We start from the raw sequence: 19,760 nt of genomic DNA, 5'->3' as shown, positions 1-19,760 counted from the left end.
TTTAGTCTGACATCCCTTGTCCAAAAATTTTATGTGAAAAGAATGAATATATAGGTACTCATAGTGACTGGGAACAGGGGAGGAGTCAGACTATCCTTATCCCCCTTATGATTGGAGCCCTTCCACCTCAAGAAATAAAAAAATAGGAGAGAAAAGTACAATATTTGGGTATCCTTATTAGGGAGTGAACTGCTAATTAGTGAACCGGTCAACAATTTAATGCATGAATGGCTTCTCTGAGGGTTAAAAAAAGGATTTCAGGAGATTCTGTTTTGAGTTATTTCAAGCCATACAGGTAAGTTCATCTTCAAACATTTCCCTATTAATTTGTGGGGCTCATGATGAGAGTAAAGATTTTCAGGTACAATATTGTTATTCCAGTTAGGGTATGTAATGAGTATTACAATGATTTAAATGAATTGTAAAACATTTCCCTCAGAATGGGTTGCAATTTCAAATCCTATTCTTTTTCACTCCATTTGTGAAGTCTTTGTGCTGCACGTAGGCAGGTGTAAGCCTATTATGAGCAACCTCAGTCAATAAAGTGCAAAATGTTTTTGTGCCAGGTTTGTATACCCGTAGTTTTTATTTTTATTTAATAAATGACAGTTTTGATGCAAGTTAGCAATAAGCATTCCTGTTTGCAGAAAATCAATGTTTAATACCATTGAAATTTAAGAAGTTGTTTTAAACAAGGCAAACCTCCACTAATCTGGAAACAAAGGGTGAAATTGAAAAGTGATTGGTACTGTCATATGGTGTTGAATAAGGCAATGCAGGTGCTTCAAGTACCCGGATTTAGATGAAGTACCAAGAGCATGCACAATATCATTTGCTATTTATATGCATGTTTTGCTTAGAGTACCGCCAGTTCGGCCATGGGAGAGGGAGTGGTTGCTACCAACTCAGCAACAGCTAACGCATAATGATTCATATGCTGCCTTGGTTCTGTGCCTCGATACAATGAGGCATGATTAGATTTATTTCTATCTCCCTTGCGAGACGAAGACAAATGGATTCCATTACTCAATATATAAATAAATGCCAACTAATATTGAATATACTACTGAAACCTGAACATTCGAAGTACATACATTAAATAGGATACAAGCATCAATAAATTTTCAATTGAGCCATTTGTTTGGAAGGTAGCAGAGGTTTGTGTTGTTTACAACAACTTCTTGAATTTTAGTGGTATAAACAATATGTTTTTTAAAAAACAGCCAGGTTAGATTTAGCCTCATTACAACAAAACTATCAAGTTACGGGATGGAAAACCATGGGAATACCAAGAGCTCAAAGTTGAGCAACATGATTTTGTGTACTTCTCCTGTTAAGAAAAAAAATTAAGTTGAATAAATAAAACAGACGCAGAGGATTTTATGAAGTATTGTTTTTTGAAGTAGGTATAAATAAATGGTCCATTTTATGCTTTCTATTTCAATGACATTGGTTGCTTTGTTTAAACAATAGAGCTCCTCAACCTCGGATGTCTTGCTTTTCTTACTGACAGTAAATGCCTTTTCAACAGGCAGGCAATTTGATCAAAAGATTTTTCACAACAGGAATCAATAAATTCTTTCACATAAGATTGTTGCACGGCAAATTTTAAAATACCTATGCACCATTTCAAAATTAATAATTTAAGAACTATTGTAGCATGTAGTATATATTGTAGTACTGTGGTGTAAATAAAATAATTTGATGATGAAAATACCAATTATTTATTCATATTACCATCACCTTCAGCAATAAACTCGTCTATATTTTGAGAAATCACAATAATTTCAGCATAAGAAGCTGAGGTATCCATGTCATACACAATTTCTTCATTTAAAACACTAACTGGGAATATATTATCACTCCCTTCAGTAGGCTCATTAGTTAAAATAGGCAATGAGGAAAGACTCTTTTGCGAGGGGGAAATGGTAACATCCTGATTTGGATTTAGGGCACATTTATGCCTCTCCATAAACTTTAAGCGTGAAAACTTACGGGGACAATAAGAACAACTGTATGTAAGCTCAGAATTATGGGTGCGTTTGTGTATAAGCAATGAGGATCTCATGGTAAAAGATTTATCACAGTAATTGCAAAAGTATTGTTCTCCTGAAGAACCGTTGGTGCTATGTCTAAATGAATGCTTCTCAAGGTTTAATGGAGACCAAAATCCTTGGCCACATACTTGACAAACATATGGCTTGCCCACAGTGTGACCTTTCTCATGTTTCAACAACCTTTGATGGACAACAAAAGTGCAAGTGCAAAATCGGCACTGATAAGACTTTTGACCACTGTGAACCAGCATGTGTTTCCTGAGGGCTTTCAAACGCCTAAAACTCTTGTTGCACGAGTTGCAATCATAAGGGCAGTCATCAGTGTGGCTGGGTATGTGGGCCTTGAGATCCAGGGAGGTGACAAACAGCTTGCCACATTCATCACACTTGTAGCTCTTGGTGGGAACAATGTCAGCAGCCCGCTCACCTTTCTCCACATGTTCCTTTTGATGTGCCTGCAGCACGGGAGTGTTGGGAAATGTTTGGCCACATGTGTCACAGGTGACACGATGACGCATCATGTGGGTCACCATGTTGGCCTTCCTGTTGAAGAGTGTGCCACATATCGGGCATGGGTATTTGACATTGTCATGCATCACCATGTGCTGATTCAAAGCCCATGTCGCATGGAAGCCTTTCGAGCACACCTGGCACACATATGGTTTCTCGCCCGTGTGGATCCTCATGTGGACCTTAAGCCGGGTGGAACTGTCAAATTTACGGGCGCAAACGCTGCATGACACAGCAACCTGACATAAATATCGATGCTTGTGAAGGCTCGAGTTCAACTTGAAGTCCTTTCCACACTTCTCGCACAGGTAGTTCCGTTCTGTTGAATGAGTTTGCACATGGTTTTTAAGCTTCTTCACACTGGGAAAAGTTTTCTCACAAGATTCACACTTGTGTTCCATATTCTGATGCGAAACTTTGTGCTCCTTCAAAAGATCGATAGACATGAATGTTTTCTCACAAACTCGGCACTGATGTTTCTTCTTTTTGTGGACCAATTCTAGGTGACTCTCCAAATTTTCCATGCCACGGAAACAAGAATTGCAGATTTCGCATTTCTGCAAATCAGGATACATGTGATGCAATTTGTGAACACGAAATATATAAAATGACTCAAAATTTTGACCACAAATTTCACACAGATAGGAAGATTCTCCTGCATGGTTTTTGATGTGCTCCTCTAGGCTAACTTCCCCAACAAATGCCTCTCCGCAGACTTCACACCTGAGTCCCTCCTGATGCAAATGGACCAACTCGTGTCCTCTCAGGTCATCAACCGACTCAAAACATTTTTCACATTTCTTGCAAACTAGACATTTGTTTCGTTTCCGATGCCTAGCTTCATGTCTGTTCAGCTCATAGATGGAGCTACAAGTAGTTGGGCAAAATCTACATGGTAATCTAAACTTATGATCTAATCTCATATGCTTCTGAAGGACTTTCAGTGATTCAAATTCCAAGCTACAATATTTGCATTTTTTTTTCATTCCCTTTCTTTCGTCAGCATCAACAGAACCACTTCCATTCTCTGTTTTACAAGCAACTGAGTTGCCTTTATCACTTGTCACTGGCACAACTACATGATCCACCTGATATTCATTGACTGAAGAAGCAAGAGAGAACTTATCTTCCTCCTTATATTTATTATTACGCACCTGCAATGGTTTCTTTGCTTTATATCCAGGAGGTAGGAGCCTCACATGTGCATCCTCATGAGCTTCAAGTGCATCCTTTTCATAAAATACTTTCAAACAAAAACTACAACGAAATACAGAATCAGGATGTTCGCTGGTCTGATGGTCAAAGAGGTCAGCTTTCCACAAGAAGCCTTTTCCACAAAATTTACACAAGTGTTTAAAATCAGAGGCTGTTTCAGTTTCTAATGAAAGCTGTACTTCTCCAGCATTATTTCCTGAATTGCAATTCAAGAGTGACGTAGCTTCTACGGATACACTTTCACTCACTGAATCACTGAAGACATAATCATTATCATTTTCATTAGTTTCGCTGTTTGAAACTATTGATGTGGTTTCTTTATCATGAGCATCTGTTGTGCCAAAAATTTTATTTGCCATTTCTTTACTCTGAGTCTTGTTCTCTGATTCTAATTTTCTTTTTTTCCACACTCCAATCCTTTCAGCCTCCTTGCCCTTTGATCCGGTACTTTTATTGAAGCTTCTTTTTTGGCTGAAAGAAAAAATAAAAATAAATATTTTTGTGACATAAAATATGAGAATCCATGAATGCCAAAAGAGCAGGGAGTTTTGGCCAAAACATGCCAAAAATTTAGATTGTTCATCAACAATTGAAAGACTGGTAGTGGTCACATTTGTGCTTTTATTTTGCATCTAACTTTGTTCCAACATGGACCAATTGGCTATTGAATAATAATGTCAATTTAATGCTGATATTTGGTTGAAAGTTGGTTTATTTAGGTAATTATAACAAATAAAGAATTAACACACTCATAAAAATAGAAAATTATCAGGTAAGTTTTGAGGTAGTCTCAAATAATCTGGTGTGAGTTTTTATAACTACCTTTAAAAGTACATCAAATCAATCATTTTTCAAGGTCCAATAGCAAGTGTGACCTATTAAATTTGTAATTTCATCAACACAACTTGAATTGAAAAAAATATTTACATAACTATCACTAAGACTGCTAGCCCTTTCCTTAGCTACACAACTGCCTCAGGGTGAAAATACCAGGGATTAAAAGAAGACAAACATAATAACATCTTGTCATGATGCAGTATACTCTAGACTCTATATGAGTAATTAAACTTAAAAAATGGCTACATATAAAGGTCGGTAAAGTAAGAGGATATAACTCTCGCATCGATCACCATTTAATACTATTGAATTTCTTAAAGAAGATCAACAAAAACAATACTTGTCCCCATGAAAATATCCGTTACATAAAAATTAGCATTAACATTTAATAAAATTAGTCTCCCCCACTTATTTTCAGACAACATAGTCTTTAAGATTGGCCAGCTTCTGCCGCTTCCTGGCAGGATGTGAGAGGAGGCTACTGGCCGAAGGAGACATGGTCAGTTGAACCACTTATGGAAGACACTGCACCAGCAGCAATTGGTGGGTTGGTGGCCATTGACAATCAGAAGACACCCCTGCAGATCCTACTAAAGATGGCACACCCATTGTGTGCTGTGGAAACAAAGGAGTAAATGTGACTTGTTTCTTTGGAACCATAGTGGCAATCAGCTGATTGACGTGGCATTTTATGATGCAACTGTTATCCAACTCAACAATATAATGGCAATTGCCGAGCTTATTCAAGATGGTACCAAACTGCCACCTTTCATGATTTTCTGCATATTGTCTTTGTCTGTACTCTCCCCCCCACTAGGAGACTTCAAATTTGTGAGTCAGAAGGCTTTACTGGGGAAAGAGCTTAGTGGTTGGGAAGCAGGGCATTGAGACGAGTGCGGATCCTTCTCTTCAGGTACACCTCTGCAGGAGACTGACCTGATACCAAAGGTGTTGCCCTATAGCATAACATAATGTCCTGTAACTTGGTGGACAGTGGAGTGGGATTATCAGCAGCAGCAGCCTTAAGTCTCATCTTCAGCATCTGGATGCTGCTTTCCGCAAGTCCATTTGTGACTGGGTGATTAGGTGTGCTGAACTTTTGGAATATCCCACGCTCTTTGCAGTAATTAAGGAACTCTTCACTCCTGAAGATGCTAGCATTGTCCAAAACCATTACGGAAGAGTAGCAAAGTACAGAAAAGATGCCTTCAAGCAGAGCGGTAGTTGTGGCAGAGGACGGAGCGTCATGGATCATGTGGGCTTCTGCCCACTTTGACCTTGCATCCACGCACATCAGGAAGAAATGGCTCTCAAATGGCCCTGCAAAGTCGATATGCACCCTCTCCCAATTCTCATCAGGCTGATATCAGGGATGAATCGGAGCTTTCTGTGGACTGTGGCAGACCTATGCACAGGGCTCACAACTCTTCACAAGACGCTCTATGTCTTTGTCTAATCCTTCCTAGTGCACATATCTACTGGCGAGCTGATTCATCTTTGTGACTCCCAAACGCGACATATGAAGCTCTTTAAGAATTATTGCTTGAAGAGACTTCAGAATTACCGCACGATCAGAGCAGAACAGCATGCAGCTAGAGACAGTGTATGGGCTATCCTTGCAGCTGGTCTTGAGCTCCTGTAGAAGTGCTTGCAACTTTGGATCGTTTGGGGTTTCCTCAGCAACAATATTTGCGATGATTGATAAGCTAAAGATTTGGAGCAGGGCATGCAGAGCGTTGATTTCTTGATCGATTGAGATCCCTAGAGAATGACTAGATGTAGAGGATGGGGTGCAAGATACACAGTCAGCATTCTCATTCTCTCTCCCCTTCTTGCATCAAACTGTGTAATCAAGACCTCTGAGAAAAGATGCATACCTCAGTGAACGCGAAGAGGTCATCTGTGGTAGTGGACGATCTGGGTGAAAAATCCTCAAAAGTGGCTCATTATCTGTGATGAGAACGAAACGCTTAAAAACATAGTTGAAGAAGTACGTTGTTGCATGTAGGATGGCCAAGGCCTCTTTGCAAAGCTGACAATAATTTGACTTGCCCCACATCAGGGCTCGTGAGGCGTATGAATTGGGTGCTCATGACCATCAATTTCGTGGCTAAGTATGTACTGCAGCCAGGCACCTGTTGTGAATATGACTTGTTTCGATGGAAATGGAATGAGTAGTGTATCTGAGCACAACTCTGATTTGAGATTTACGAAGGCTTCTCCAGCAGCAGATCAAACAAAGTGCTCACCTGTTCTTAGCAAGCAATGTAGCGGATAGGACTAAGAAGAGAAGTCAGGAATAAACCTGGAATAATACGTGACTAAGCCTAAGAATCTCCTCAATTCACCCACATCCTTTGGTCGAGACATATGAGAAACTGCTTGAATTTAGCTGGGCACTTTTGTGACACTACATGGCCAAGATAACTGATGCTTTCCTTGAAAAGTGGCATGATTGAGGGGAAGATCGTTCTCTCTGAGGCGTTTCTAACTTGCAACAAGATTTCAAGCCATGGCAGATAATATCAACAAACTATGCCCCGACCTTTGGTAAGCCATTCAGCAATTGACCTAGGATGCGATTGAATTCCGCTGGAGCAGTCTTAATCCCAAAGCTGAGGCAGTTTATTCAGAACATGCCTTTATGCATTGAAATTGTTCGAATCTTGCTCCCATCTTCATTGACCCTAAGTGCAGATAGCCTTGTACAAATCCAATTTGCTAAAGTACTTGGAACCTCTGAGACTGTGGAGAACCTTGTCTATTCCGCGGATGGGGTAATTTGAGGCAACAAGCCTCGAATTTACCCCACATTTATAATCTATGCATAGCCTCACTCCTCTGTCAGGCTTAGGTATTACGAGTGGCGATCCCCAGTCACTTGATACAATGGGAGGGAGTCCTTGTGTTTCCAATGTGTATGACTCTCTTTCAGCTCTCTCTCTCAATGAAAAAGGAACATCTTGTTCACGGGCAAAAATGAGTTTTACGCCCTCTCTAAGTTGAAGATGTACTTTGATGCTTGGAACACATTCGATTCTTTCTACAAAAATGTGATCATATTTCTTGAAGTTGTCTTCAAGAGATGTGACTACTTTCATTGTGATGTGTGCAAAGAACTGATTATTCATGGTTATCTATTTTGTTTAGGCTAATGCCAAGTCCACCGATTCACATGCGTCCGAGCATGTGTCATGCATGCCCTGCTGGCACTATAAATAGATCGGGATCCCTAGATTCCTTTTGTATGCAACTGAGACTGTGACTTTGCCTTTGGGCTTGATGACATGGTCTGAGTAAGAGCAAAAAGAGACTAATGTCAGTTGAAGAGGTATGTTGAGTCCAAGTTTGTAGAAAGCTGTTTCTGAGAGCAAAGAGAAACATGCACCTGAACCCACTTCAAATGACTACGACTTGTTGAGAGTGACTGTTACGATGTATTTATCGGTGTCTGGTCCAACTTTGTGCAAATCCTGGGTGCCTTCAATGCAAGTGATACCATATTTGTTGTTAGAGTAGTGATCTTCTTCCTGTTCTTGAGAGCGTTGAGATGACAGGGTGTTGGTCTTCATTTATGGAGCAGGGTGGTGATAGCATTAACTCGACAGGGTGGTAACAGCATTTTCTCGAAATGAGCCTTCAGGATCAAGAAATCAATTTCTTTGATAGGATCATCTGGTCCCAGAAATGCGCCAAGATTGTTGTAGTGATCTTTTCCGATCAATGAATGCAAGAGTTGAGCCTTTTTTATATTATCGCTGACGTTCTTGAGATCGCAGTAATTATTGAAGCGTTCCATATACGAAGAAAACTTTTCTGTTGGTGCAGTTTGCTGATTCTTGACGACAGAAGTCTGAGCTGAAAGCATTTCTTTGAGAATTTTTGAGTCTATTATATTCGGGTAAAATTTATGTAAATTAGTGTTGACATTGTTATATTGGTTTTACTATTAATTTCACTGAATTCACTACCCTTTTTAAATTCTCATCGCCAACTTGTAGTGAGTGATGGCTGGTAAAATAAGAAGATATAATTAATTGTTTGAGGCGTAACTTGGTGAAAGCGATTCATAATTAAATTAAGAAAGAAGAACTTTGTACTTTCACATTAATATTTATTCACGACCATGGTTTCAACGTTAGACGTCATCATCAGGTGATGACGTCTAATTAAATTAAGAAAAATTAAATTAAGAAAGAAGAACTTTGATGATGACGTCTAACGTTGAAACCATGGTCGTGAATAAATATTAATGTGAAAGTACAAAGTTCTTCTTTCTTAATTTAAGAAGATATAACTCTCGCTTGGATCACTAATAATACCATTGAATTTCTTAAAGAAGATCAACAACAACTCTTATATCCTTGTAAATATCCGTAACATAAACATTAGCAAAAAAATGCAATCACATTAGGCCGAAAACTGTCATCCCAACAGGGAGCACATTTTATTTTCACCTAAAATATACCCTTAAGCACAACAAAATTCAAATTCAACACTAATTACATTTTCTACTAGAAATAAATCATTTAGAACGAGTTGGACCATGAATATGATTAAAAGTTCTCTGATAAAACTGCAAAACCAATACATAACCTGAAATGGCTAAATCAATTACAATTTGAACCACCATTTAATTTTAAACATTAACATAAGCAGAAAAAACATGGAAAATTTCAAAGTAAAACCATTAAATATAACACTTACTGTCTCTGCTTAGGATCCTTCACAGTGATCCTCTTATCTCCAACATTAGCTCCAGAGGACCAAAAAGAAGAGTACTCCTGTATGGCCTGTAAAGTTTTTGCAAATTTCATAAATCAAAGATGATGCCATTTCTCAAAGTCGAATAGCTTTGATGCTACAAAGTAAAGAAAAATAAATAAAAAACTAGAGAAAAAAGTGATTCCACAATTGTATTTAATCAGATGCATAATTGTCATTCCACACCAAATAGAGTTAAAGCGAAAGGTGATTGCCCGATTAAACGATTTTTCGAATTGGAGAGATGAGTATGATATTATCAGCGTAAAACATTTGCTATTATACAACAGTCATTGCATTTTTTCAGTCTAGAATTTCTGGATTGACATAAATTAGAAATTGTAGGTGTTACATGTTGTAATTAATTGAATGTATTACTTTCAGCAAAAAACAGTCACAACAAAAGAATAGGGTGGTTTTCTATTATTTTTTTACTGCCTAAATCGAAAGATTATTACTCCTGGAGTAAGTATTTCCTGCTTTTAGATTTTTAAATGATGATATCTATTTTTTGCGATTAAATGAAAAGTGAAAATTTTCAAGCAAGCGAAAACGTGACGGATAAGTACGAATGCTGGGAAAACGCTGTGTGACGTCATTCTGGTTTCCGCTGTCGGCATGTGATATGACGATACTGATACGATGCAGGCTTCTAGCAGGTAGCAGAGTACCCTGCTAGCAGCTAGCGGTTGGCTTAAATAAAGATTATAAATACCCTATCAAACGAATGAAACTTTCCGACCTTAGGCAGTTTTAATAGGTGATTATTAAGAGATGTTTCCCTGAGCTCTGTGCCTCATGCATGCATTGGTAATCTCAGGCGATGTAAAACACCTATCTACTCGTATAGAAACTAGGTCCCTGTTACATCACGTGGAGTGGCATCGCATGGGCGACAATCTAGCCTTTTTCAAATGTGGTTAAAATTGACCATTGACATTAATCTGAACTGGGATTTCTAAAACCAAATAATTTGTATATTTTGAATACACTAATGGTGGGTAACGAATCGCAATCAGTGCCTTTCCTTTTCTTTGATGAAGGAAACTACCCTATTCAAGTTGTATCACTACTGCTCTATGTAATATCTGGAATGTATTACTTTTGGCAAAAAATAGTCACAACAAAAGAATTGTACTTATATTACTACAGCTCCATGTAATACCTGGTTTCCAAAAACTGCACACCCGTGTCTGTGAGATCACGGATTCAGAAAATTGGTTTGCAGGAAAGCTTCAAAACCGCTGTGCGACAATGGAAACTTCACTGTTAGGCACCATGCTATGTTGCATAAGTTGCCCGGTATGCAAGTTGCGTCAGGTTGCCATTCCGTGATCACTGAACACGATCACCTCACCATGCAGCAGCAGTTACAGAAAGCGAGGAGTATTGCCAAATTGTCTACACAGGTGAGTGCCTGGCTATGACTTAAGCTTTCTCTACTTCCACTTCCCCACTACCTTCACTTCTACTATTCCCTTCCTCTCCAGTTTGACCTAGAATAGTCTCGGCGTAAACATGATGGAATGCGACATATTTCCGCCGAATCTCCCGTTCTTTTGGGCCGTATTCAACTGAATGCGAGGCCATGGAAATAATTGGGCATTTGCCACATGAAATATACAATTATACATCGTAGACAACACTTCCCTTGATTAGCGATTGGTTAACCATTGAAGAATCTTCTAAAATTAATCAAGACGTTTTTCCTGCTGCTGACCGCCGTCTACATGTTAGAACAGACACCCAAGTAAACTTGAAACATTCCTTGTCAAAAATTAAATAAATTAATTCCCTTTTAAGAAGAGGATTTTAATGGAGGTAATAATCTCAGTGTTGCCTTGTATTAAAATGCAAACATCCTGGAGCTTTTGCGTCCTATTATTTTTTAAAATAAAAATTCACGGAAAACATCAAAGAAGTGTAAAACTCAACGCACAGATAAGCCGCAACACGGTTAAACTGAAGCCGGATAATTGGGAGCCTGCTGTATATGAAGAACTTTGAGTTCATATATTTTGGACGTGCTACGAGTGCCGCACTTTATGAATAAGAGAGCTTAAATAGTGAAATTGGTTATGATAGAGGCAGAAGGCAAACTAAAAATAAAGCTGCACCGCTAGCTTATGCTGATGTGATTGGTTCTGAAGTAAGCGACAGCAACAGTAGCTTAGTGAAGGACACATACTTGGCATGAAATGAAATTGACCTTCCAAGAAGTTTGTAAGATTTTCAAGGAGTGGCATGAATGATCAATGCAGTTGATAGTTGTGAATGTGTTTTAGAAGTAGAAAAAATGTTTTTTACAGATGATCTTATTGAAATTATGTGCTTTTGAGACCAATTTGTATGACAAGCAGAATAAAGACAGATCCAAGTATTCACATAAAACTGGGAAATGAAAAAATTTAATGAAATGGGAGAGATGAAGGTTCTATTAGCAATTATTATTTTGATGGGAAAAGTCCGGAAAGATTCGATCACGGAATATTGGAGCACAAATGAATTGGAAATTCTAAGCATTTCTAAGAAATGGACAAAAAAGTTATGGTATATCAGCAGTACCCTATTTAATGTTTTGGTGGCGTAAAAAAGATTTAACATATCTATTGGTGTGATTTTCAAAAAAATCGTTTTAGAAGTAGCCAAGGATTGGGCTAAATGTGAGGACAGAAGAAGTGCCTCTTACAGTGATGACGACACGAACAGCAAGAGAGAAAGGCCGACTCAGCAAGTACCTCGTTGAGATACACCCGCAAAGTTGTCGGAGGAATAGTGAAACACACACCAGAAATGATAGAAGGGCATGGAAAGAAGAAATATCCATCACATATGCTTTGATTTTTTCTGCAAATAAATTTAGGACCTAATCCTGGGAAATTTGTGGATTCTGTAAGGTTATCCCATATAATGGGCCATTTTTTTACTGCATGTCATATGAAAACAAAGCATTAAAACCTCTGGTGAGTAAAATGCTTCAAATTTTTATTAAAATACATATGTCAAAAATTAAAAATGCTCGACCAGTTTTCCTGTAATCATATCTTTTAGCTTAAAGCTCCTTTAAATGCCTAGTCCCACCCAAAGAGATTGAATTTAAATACCCAGTCCGAAATGTGTTAACAATTTTTGTTGTGAAAGAGGCAAAGAAAATGAATATTATTTGCCCTCATGCAATTGGAGCCAGCCTCTCCTTAAACACTACTTGTCACAAAAGGGGTCATCTATTGCCCTAGCCACATTGCCCTACTTTGTGCTCTAGCTAAAGAGCCTTTTGCCACATGAAGGTGGTTCATATTCTTTTCCAGAGACTGTACATACACTACAATAGTCATCACAGCAGCAAATTTTGCTTTGATTTGGACAAAATCCATATGAGCACCTTCAAACCACCTTCTATTGTTTACTTCTTTGTTGGAGGAAAAATTAATTCTTTAGTGATGGTTTTAAGGACATATAGAGCATTCCAGCATAAAGAAACATTTTGTAGTCCAAAACAACATTCATGGGCTCCAGCCAGCTGCGTAGGAACATCAATAACGTTATTCTTTATTAAAGGCATTATTTTTAAACATATACCGTATAAGCGCGTGTAAGAGGCGCACCTTTTTTCCCAGAAATTGCAGCCGAAAATGAGGGTGCGCCTCTTACACAAACTTCTTCTTATCTTCCCCCCCTCCCCTTTCCCGGTTGCAAGTCCAAGGGGAACTGAGTGGCCTTGGTTTTCAGCGTGAGTCATTCATCTGAAACCCTGGGTCAAAAACAAGCGGCACGCAGGGGAGTTTCTCCCTTAGTGACGTATTTTTAAAATGCTCCTGTTTGCTTTTCTTGTAAGCATCGTGCCGTCACGTCGGTACCCCAGAGGTGAACATGGAAAAGATCACGCGGGGTTTTTCGCTCCGGAGGGCGCGCTAAATTTACTGCCACGAGTGGGCATCCCGCGGCAATTATACTGCCTATAGTAATCGCTTATCAAATGTAGAGAAACGCCTAGTTTTGAAGGACATACCTAGTTAATAGTCAATATCTGTCTTGCCGAGTAATTTCCATTACGCTTAGGACCTGATTTTTCAAAAATCATCTTCAGACACTAATATGAGTATTATTGCAATTGAAAATTGCATTGATGTCAAAACCTGTGGTTTAAAAAATTCAAACGAGTATGTTCACTGTTGGACTAAATTGTGGATAGGAGAAATCAGAAATGCTTATAAGTGAAGAGCGCTGAAGGAGAGGTCGAGGGGAAGGAGGCGCTCCCTCCGTCTTCGAAGCAACGAGGCTACAAGCGAAGGAGCAAGGGACGAACACGTCCGATCTTGCATGTGATGTCGTTGCCTTCAAAGCGAAGGGGCGAAGGCGCAGCAATGTGATATACGCAGTTTGCGTTGCCTGAAGTTTCCAGTCCGTCTCGTCTTGTTTGAATGCATTTATGCTATGATTGCTCCTTCAGAAATTGTGCTGTTTGGATTATTTTGAATATTAGTAGCCTTGTTGTAACTATTATTATTTGTGTCAAACAATTAGAGCTTAAAAAACTTAAATTCTGTCAGATATGCGTCGCGTTAGATCTCTTTCTTTTTATGAACCTGGTCCATGTCATAAAATTATTGAAAGCTATCGAGATATCTTCAGGCTCGGTAGATGAATCACCTAGCATGTGGCCTCTAGAAACTGGGAGATCGATCAAGGTCAGTTGGTGAGACGGGTAGGGATGAAACACGTTTCCATTGTTCCCCTGTAACTTGATGTTTTCCTATTTTCCTGTGGGGTCTCGAGAAAGTAAAAAAAAAAAAACGGCAGAGGCATTGGCTGATGGAGGGCCAAGTGTGGCTCCGTTAAATCTACGACGTGGTTCTTATCCTACGGCGCTGAGATTGCCCCGATTGTTGTCCAAGCTCTTGGGAAGGTTCATGCTATGTGCCTGTCGTGTTTTGACTTAAAATTTTCCACGGCTGCAATTCTATTGCAATACTCCTGCGAGAGCATTTAAACAAAATTTTTCGTGAATAGGACAAGCATCGTAGAGCAACGGCGTATGCGAAGAGAAGATCGGAACTCTCATGCCGCTCCCTCTCCCCTCCTACTCCCTCTCATGCCGCTATTACCGCCGCAGTTATCAAAATTTCCTTTTTCAATTAGTACTGAAAGAAGAAATTTCGATAACTCGAAATTCCAGGCATACGTCTGCAACACCGCACGATAGTATTAAAAAAAAATGCCGTAAAATTTTTTTCTTCATAGCTTCGATGCTCAAAATAGGGGTGCGTCTCTTACACACGCTTATACGGTAATAGTCCTAAAATAATTTGTCATAAAAATATATGAGCAATAAACATACCCACTGTCATCTAAAAGCAATGCTCCCACAAATGGTGCCTTTGCAAGAATTTCAAGAACTTCATAATATGATAAAAAATCATGGGCACAAGAATGAGTTTTTCATTATTATTGGAATATTTTCATTATCAGAGCCACTGAACATCTTTCACCCATAGTTGGGTATGATAGAGAGTCTATGGCACAAGTTAATTGCAGTAACCTCCTTTTAAGCCATATGAAATTAAAATGAATAGTGAAAAATAAATAATTTTAGTACCTCTACGGAATGATTCCAATCATGATTCTCTAACTTCACTAGCTTCCTCAGTCTGCTCTGGCTCAACATGCATTTCCTCACAAAATCGTAAGCAGAATTCAAATTGATGACACATTTCCCACATACTTTTTGAGGCAGCTTATCAAGAGGAGTAACCTGTAATATAATGAAATACAATTATCACTAATAACACAGGTCTGTGACATAAACATTGTTTCAAATTTAATAAGTGATTTTTACAGTGTTTTCACCGCCGATTTCGGCAAAAATAGTGAAAAAATTTCATCATGCATAGTTATTTCAAAAACTGCTTGTATTTTTAAGCTTTTTTTCTCAATATTTTCATACAAATTTAAGCACTAATAAGTTAAAATTTTGGTTTTTAGGTATTTCTATACATATTTCAGCACTCTAACAAGTTTGAATTTTGGTTTTTATGATCTCCATTAAATGTTATTTAGCCGTTTTTAAAGTAGATATATGTCAAATAAAGAGTAATTAAGAGAAATCAGCAGTGTTTTAATGTCAGCAGTTGTCCTTGACGTCCCTCCTCCCCCATCCAATTGCTGACTCAATGCACCTCTTTCATGTCAGTGCCCGTCGGTAGCGCTGCCACTTCCCCCGCCATCACCAAGCAGTGAGCCTCTGCTATTGTCCTTAAGTTCATAGAACCTCTTCACTCTGTGCTGTTCCTATGTTGTTGTTACTAGCGCATCAAAGTAGTGACTGTCTTCTTGTGTTATGAAGTTGTTTTAAGGACATTGGATAATGGCTACAAGAGGATGTATTAACTTGCCAGATTGTTTTTGCTACATTTGTGGTAACTATACCATTAAAAAGCAACAAAGCAACGTTTCCGATTTGGTTAAAAAAGTATATTTCTCTCACATTGGTATAAAGTCAATCAAGTTAAGCCATGTGCCCCACACAAAGTCTGTTTTGTGTGTGCTGAAGAACTGAGGCTACGTTTTGAGGATGATGGTTTCAAGGTAAAATGCCATCCTTGCGTTTTGGATTACCAATGGTTTGGAGGGAGCCCGAAAACCACAGTAATGACTGCTATTTTTGCTCTATCTATGTACATACAAGGTTTCAATTTGAGAAACAAAAAGGATATTTCTTACCCTAACATTCAATCAGCCATTTGCCCTTTTCCTCATGGACCTGAAGTACCAATATCCTCTCCTCCAGATTCTTTGGATTACATACATGATGATTACGAGCCATTGGATCAGCAAGGTGATCGTGAAGAAGACAGTGATTGCTACAATCCTACCACAATCCCATTCCATTCTCACAATCTGAACTGAACGATTTACAGTGGAAGCCTGGTTTAGCGAGTACCGCATTTTACGAGAATTTTGTTTTAGCAAGTGATAGTTTTTGTACCACCAAACGGCCTATGTTTTACATGTAAAATAAATAATATTTAGCGAGGTCAAAAAGTTCCTTCCAAAGAGTACGCTTGGTATTACGACAGATATTTCTCGAGGGCGATGCACCGCTAACACACGGCGAAAGTGGTACTCAGAATATTGAACAAGCAAATGGAGGTTAGGGCAAACAGGTATTTGGGCAAAGATCAGTTTGGTTTTATAAAATGGGAGTCAACTCGTGACGCAATAACAAAAATGAGGTCCCTCGTGAAGAGGAACCTACAATATGACCAGGACGTGTATGCCTGTTTCGTGGATTTTGAAAAAGGATTTGGCAGGGTGAACTGGGTAAAGTTAATGGATATTCTAAAGACAATAAGAGTAGATTGGAGGGATAGGCGACTAATTTGTAATCTGTACATGCCCCAGACTGTGCAACTGAGGGTAGTGGAGGGAGAATCGTATACGCTAACATATATATACTGAGGAGATGGTAAGAGAAGCGTGGGACGAGTTCAAACCTGGTGTGAAAGTGGGAGGAATGATGTTTAAATTGGTAAGGTTTGCGGATGATCAGGTGCTCAGCCAGTCAGCGAGGGGACTGCAGGCTCTAGTGGATGCGTTAGACAAGCAGTACGAGGAGTATAGGATGAGGATTAATCTCAATAAAATCCCAGGTAATGTGGTTTTGTAAAGCATCGTGAGCGAAGAGAGTGAGACTCAAGATAAAAGTAAGTGGGGAGAAGCTTGGGCAGGTGGAGCAAATTCATCTATTCAGGCAGCACATTAGAGGAAAACGGATTCAGTAGTAAGGACATCTGGAAGTGAATTGCATTAGCAAAGGAGGCGCTCATGAACAGGAAGAAGGATCGCTATTTAAGGGTTTAAAGAAAAGGCAAATAAAGAGTTTGATCTGGAGTGTAGGTCTCTACAGTGCAGAAACGTGGACACTTAGGAAGGAGGACAAGAGAAAACTGAAGGCATTCTAGATGTAGGGGTGGTGAAGAATGGAGAGGGTGAACTAGATGGAAAGAAGGAGGAATGACGAAGTGCTGGACACGGTGGGTGAGGAGAGGCAGCTTTTGGATGAGATACAGGGGAGACAGAAGGTATGGATGGAGGGAGTACTTAGCGGGGCTTACATTGAAAGAGAGTAGGCCTTACAGTGAACTAAAGAGGATAGTGCTTGAAGGAAAGGGAGGCTCCCAGAATACTTCTTTAGTACTCTATGGAAACCTACCTCGATCGTTAGAATACTGTAATAATAATTCATAACTGTAGACGTAAATAATCAATAAAATTAGAAGGCCTACAGTACAGCGCAAGAAAAAATTAGGACTTTACACATGGCATTTAAGCCACTATAGATATAAGGAAATTTATTCATCAGGATAGTCACTGGGTACAACCAATGCCCACTGCAGATCTCACCATGGTAGGCAGAAGCTTATTTATCTTGTAGGCTACCTCCAATCCTTTCCCTTCCCCGCTAAAAATTGGTATCATTTCTTCATTTCTTGAGAGACAGAGCCTGCAGCGCGCAAGTGGTCCTGAATTAACACTGTCTGCTACTGTAAAGATGGCAAGTAAAGAATAGTTTCACATTTCGTCGCAACACATTCACAATGCAGGCTTTCACAGCTTATGTTAAAATCAAGAAGTTATAACATATACGAAGAAATACCTGGTGAATTATTCTCCAATTTTAAACTACTAGCACCTCTTCTGGTAACGAGTTCCATTTCGATAAATGACGCTGATAATTTCTCCTTAATTCATTAACAGTAATACTATCTGCACCAACGTTGACCGGGAAATAGCTGAAGATACGGGATAGGGTACTCTCAGTTATGTCAGCTGAAATCAATGGACTTAATGTTAACACAGAGAATAACATTTAGAAAAGATGACTATAACATTGAATTTTAGGGCACTGGATACACCTTCCCACGTAGTCCTCAATTGATACATTGTCTGTCAATCGCCACTCCATTTCAAATCAACTAAAAACCGACAAGATTTACGGTAAGCTCAGTTTATTTACTAACAAACAGCTCAAAAGGCACCTTCAACAGATGCCAAGGAAATAAGTTGGAATGGCGAAACGATCTATCAACACGGATGTAAATCAGACAGGCAGAAATGCTATGCAAATTAATTGAGTCTAGGACCGATTTCATTCAATCGCCACACGGCATATCTTCAAATACAAATCAAAATAAATCATCACAAATCGGAATTTCACATTACATTTGTCGTGATATCCTTGAACATGAAGACAACGACCACCACATGACCGCCAACATAAACGACGCTAATCATTAGTATATATTTTTATCACTAGATGGCGTATCAAGCTATTTTACCAGGCAATATGTTCCATTGGTTAACCAAATGGCTTTCATGACAATATATAGTTACTCTGTGCAATTTTATTATGGCACGTTGGGGATACGATTCTTATTGACGTTAAAGGAAAGAAAATTGAATTTTTCTTTTACCGTCGACCATCAGTTTTTCTATTCTTTGCCTCGAATAGCAGAGAACAGTCGAGAGCTAAACCCGCAAATCAGACTCAGGATGTAATTCCTCAGTGGTAATATTTCCGTCATTGCAAAATTATTACCTCATCGCAGGGCAGGTTTACCCCCTGCCAGGCACGTAGCCAGAGGAGGCTTCATTTCCTCGCACCCCGCGAAGCTTTTTCCTTTCGAGAGACTACGCGCGTTACATCTAACGAGGAGTCCACAATCTAGCCTCCAGTAGCGCCGATCCGATATGGCGCTCAATTTTGTCGATTGTTACACTTCATTCCTTCCGCCAACAGCGAACGACAAACTTAAAGGTCAGCATAATGCTAACGAAATTTACAGCTGATTTAATTTTACTTACGGTTTTCAATTCGAGTAAATTGATAACAAGATATCAGGATATGCAACCAGCACAACATTCAATTCAACCGAAACAAGATTATTATGGTAAAATTTCTCTTGACCAATCTTCCTCAATGCTGACCTACAGTGGCAGATCCAGATTGGGACTAGGGGGGGTTTATACCCCCTCCTTGGGTATCCAATTTACACTTGATAAAATGGCAATTTTGTTTAGTTGTTGATTATATACAGGACAAGAGAGCCCACTATCCCCACCCCCCTTTATTCTTACCCTGGATATGCTGATCTAGTCTGAATTTCTGAGTACGGGCTCAAGGTAAGCAGCAGTGGTGTAGCGAAGGGGGGGTTTTGGGGGATAAAACCCCCCCCAGAGCTCAGAAATTTTTAAAAGTCCGTTCCATTTCACTTAATTGGATTAATATAGTACATATTGAATAGTGTAAGGATTAGTAAATTATCCCTCAGAAAGCCGTAAAACTCGCCATTTTGAACCATTTATCTCAAAAAAATT

At 39.1% G+C, this 19,760-nt stretch overlaps 1 protein-coding gene across 4 annotated transcripts; it reads right to left on the bottom strand.

The window, feature by feature from the left end:
• Positions 1-1,376: 1,376 nt before the first annotated feature.
• LOC124153564 (zinc finger protein 493-like) lies at positions 1,377-18,999 on the bottom strand. Of its 4 annotated transcripts, none has more exons than XM_046526805.1 (6): positions 18,982-18,999; positions 18,040-18,212; positions 17,787-17,926; positions 14,980-15,135; positions 9,327-9,412; positions 1,377-4,253 (listed from the first exon to the last, which is right to left on the bottom strand). In XM_046526805.1, the coding sequence occupies exons 2-6, from the start codon at positions 18,095-18,097 to the stop codon at positions 1,721-1,723; spliced, it is 2,973 nt and encodes a 990-aa protein (XP_046382761.1). In that variant the 5' UTR covers positions 18,098-18,212; positions 18,982-18,999; the 3' UTR covers positions 1,377-1,720. The 4 variants fall into 4 exon arrangements, with proteins under 4 accessions (XP_046382761.1, XP_046382760.1, XP_046382759.1 ...); XM_046526804.1 differs by lacking the exon at positions 18,982-18,999 and adding an exon at positions 18,606-18,710; XM_046526803.1 differs by lacking the exon at positions 18,982-18,999 and adding an exon at positions 18,299-18,599.
• Positions 19,000-19,760: the final 761 nt, after the last annotated feature.

This window comes from Ischnura elegans, chromosome 2 (assembly GCF_921293095.1).
Source record: "Ischnura elegans chromosome 2, ioIscEleg1.1, whole genome shotgun sequence".
Lineage (NCBI taxonomy): Eukaryota > Metazoa > Arthropoda > Insecta > Odonata > Coenagrionidae > Ischnura > Ischnura elegans.
The sequence above is the reverse complement of the archived record's forward strand: the minus strand, read 5'-3'. Positions and strand labels throughout refer to the sequence as shown.

Coding starts and splice junctions, on each gene's coding strand:
- LOC124153564 (XM_046526805.1), bottom strand. CDS start 18,097: ATGGAACTCGTTACCAGAAGAGGTGCTAGTAGTTTAAAATTGGAGAAT. Junction 17,927..18,039: donor ATTGGAGAATAATTCACCAG/GTATTTCTTCGT, acceptor CCATCTTTACAG/TAGCAGACAGTGTTAATTCA. Junction 4,254..9,326: donor AAGGATCCTAAGCAGAGACA/GTAAGTGTTATA, acceptor TTTTTCTTTCAG/CCAAAAAAGAAGCTTCAATA.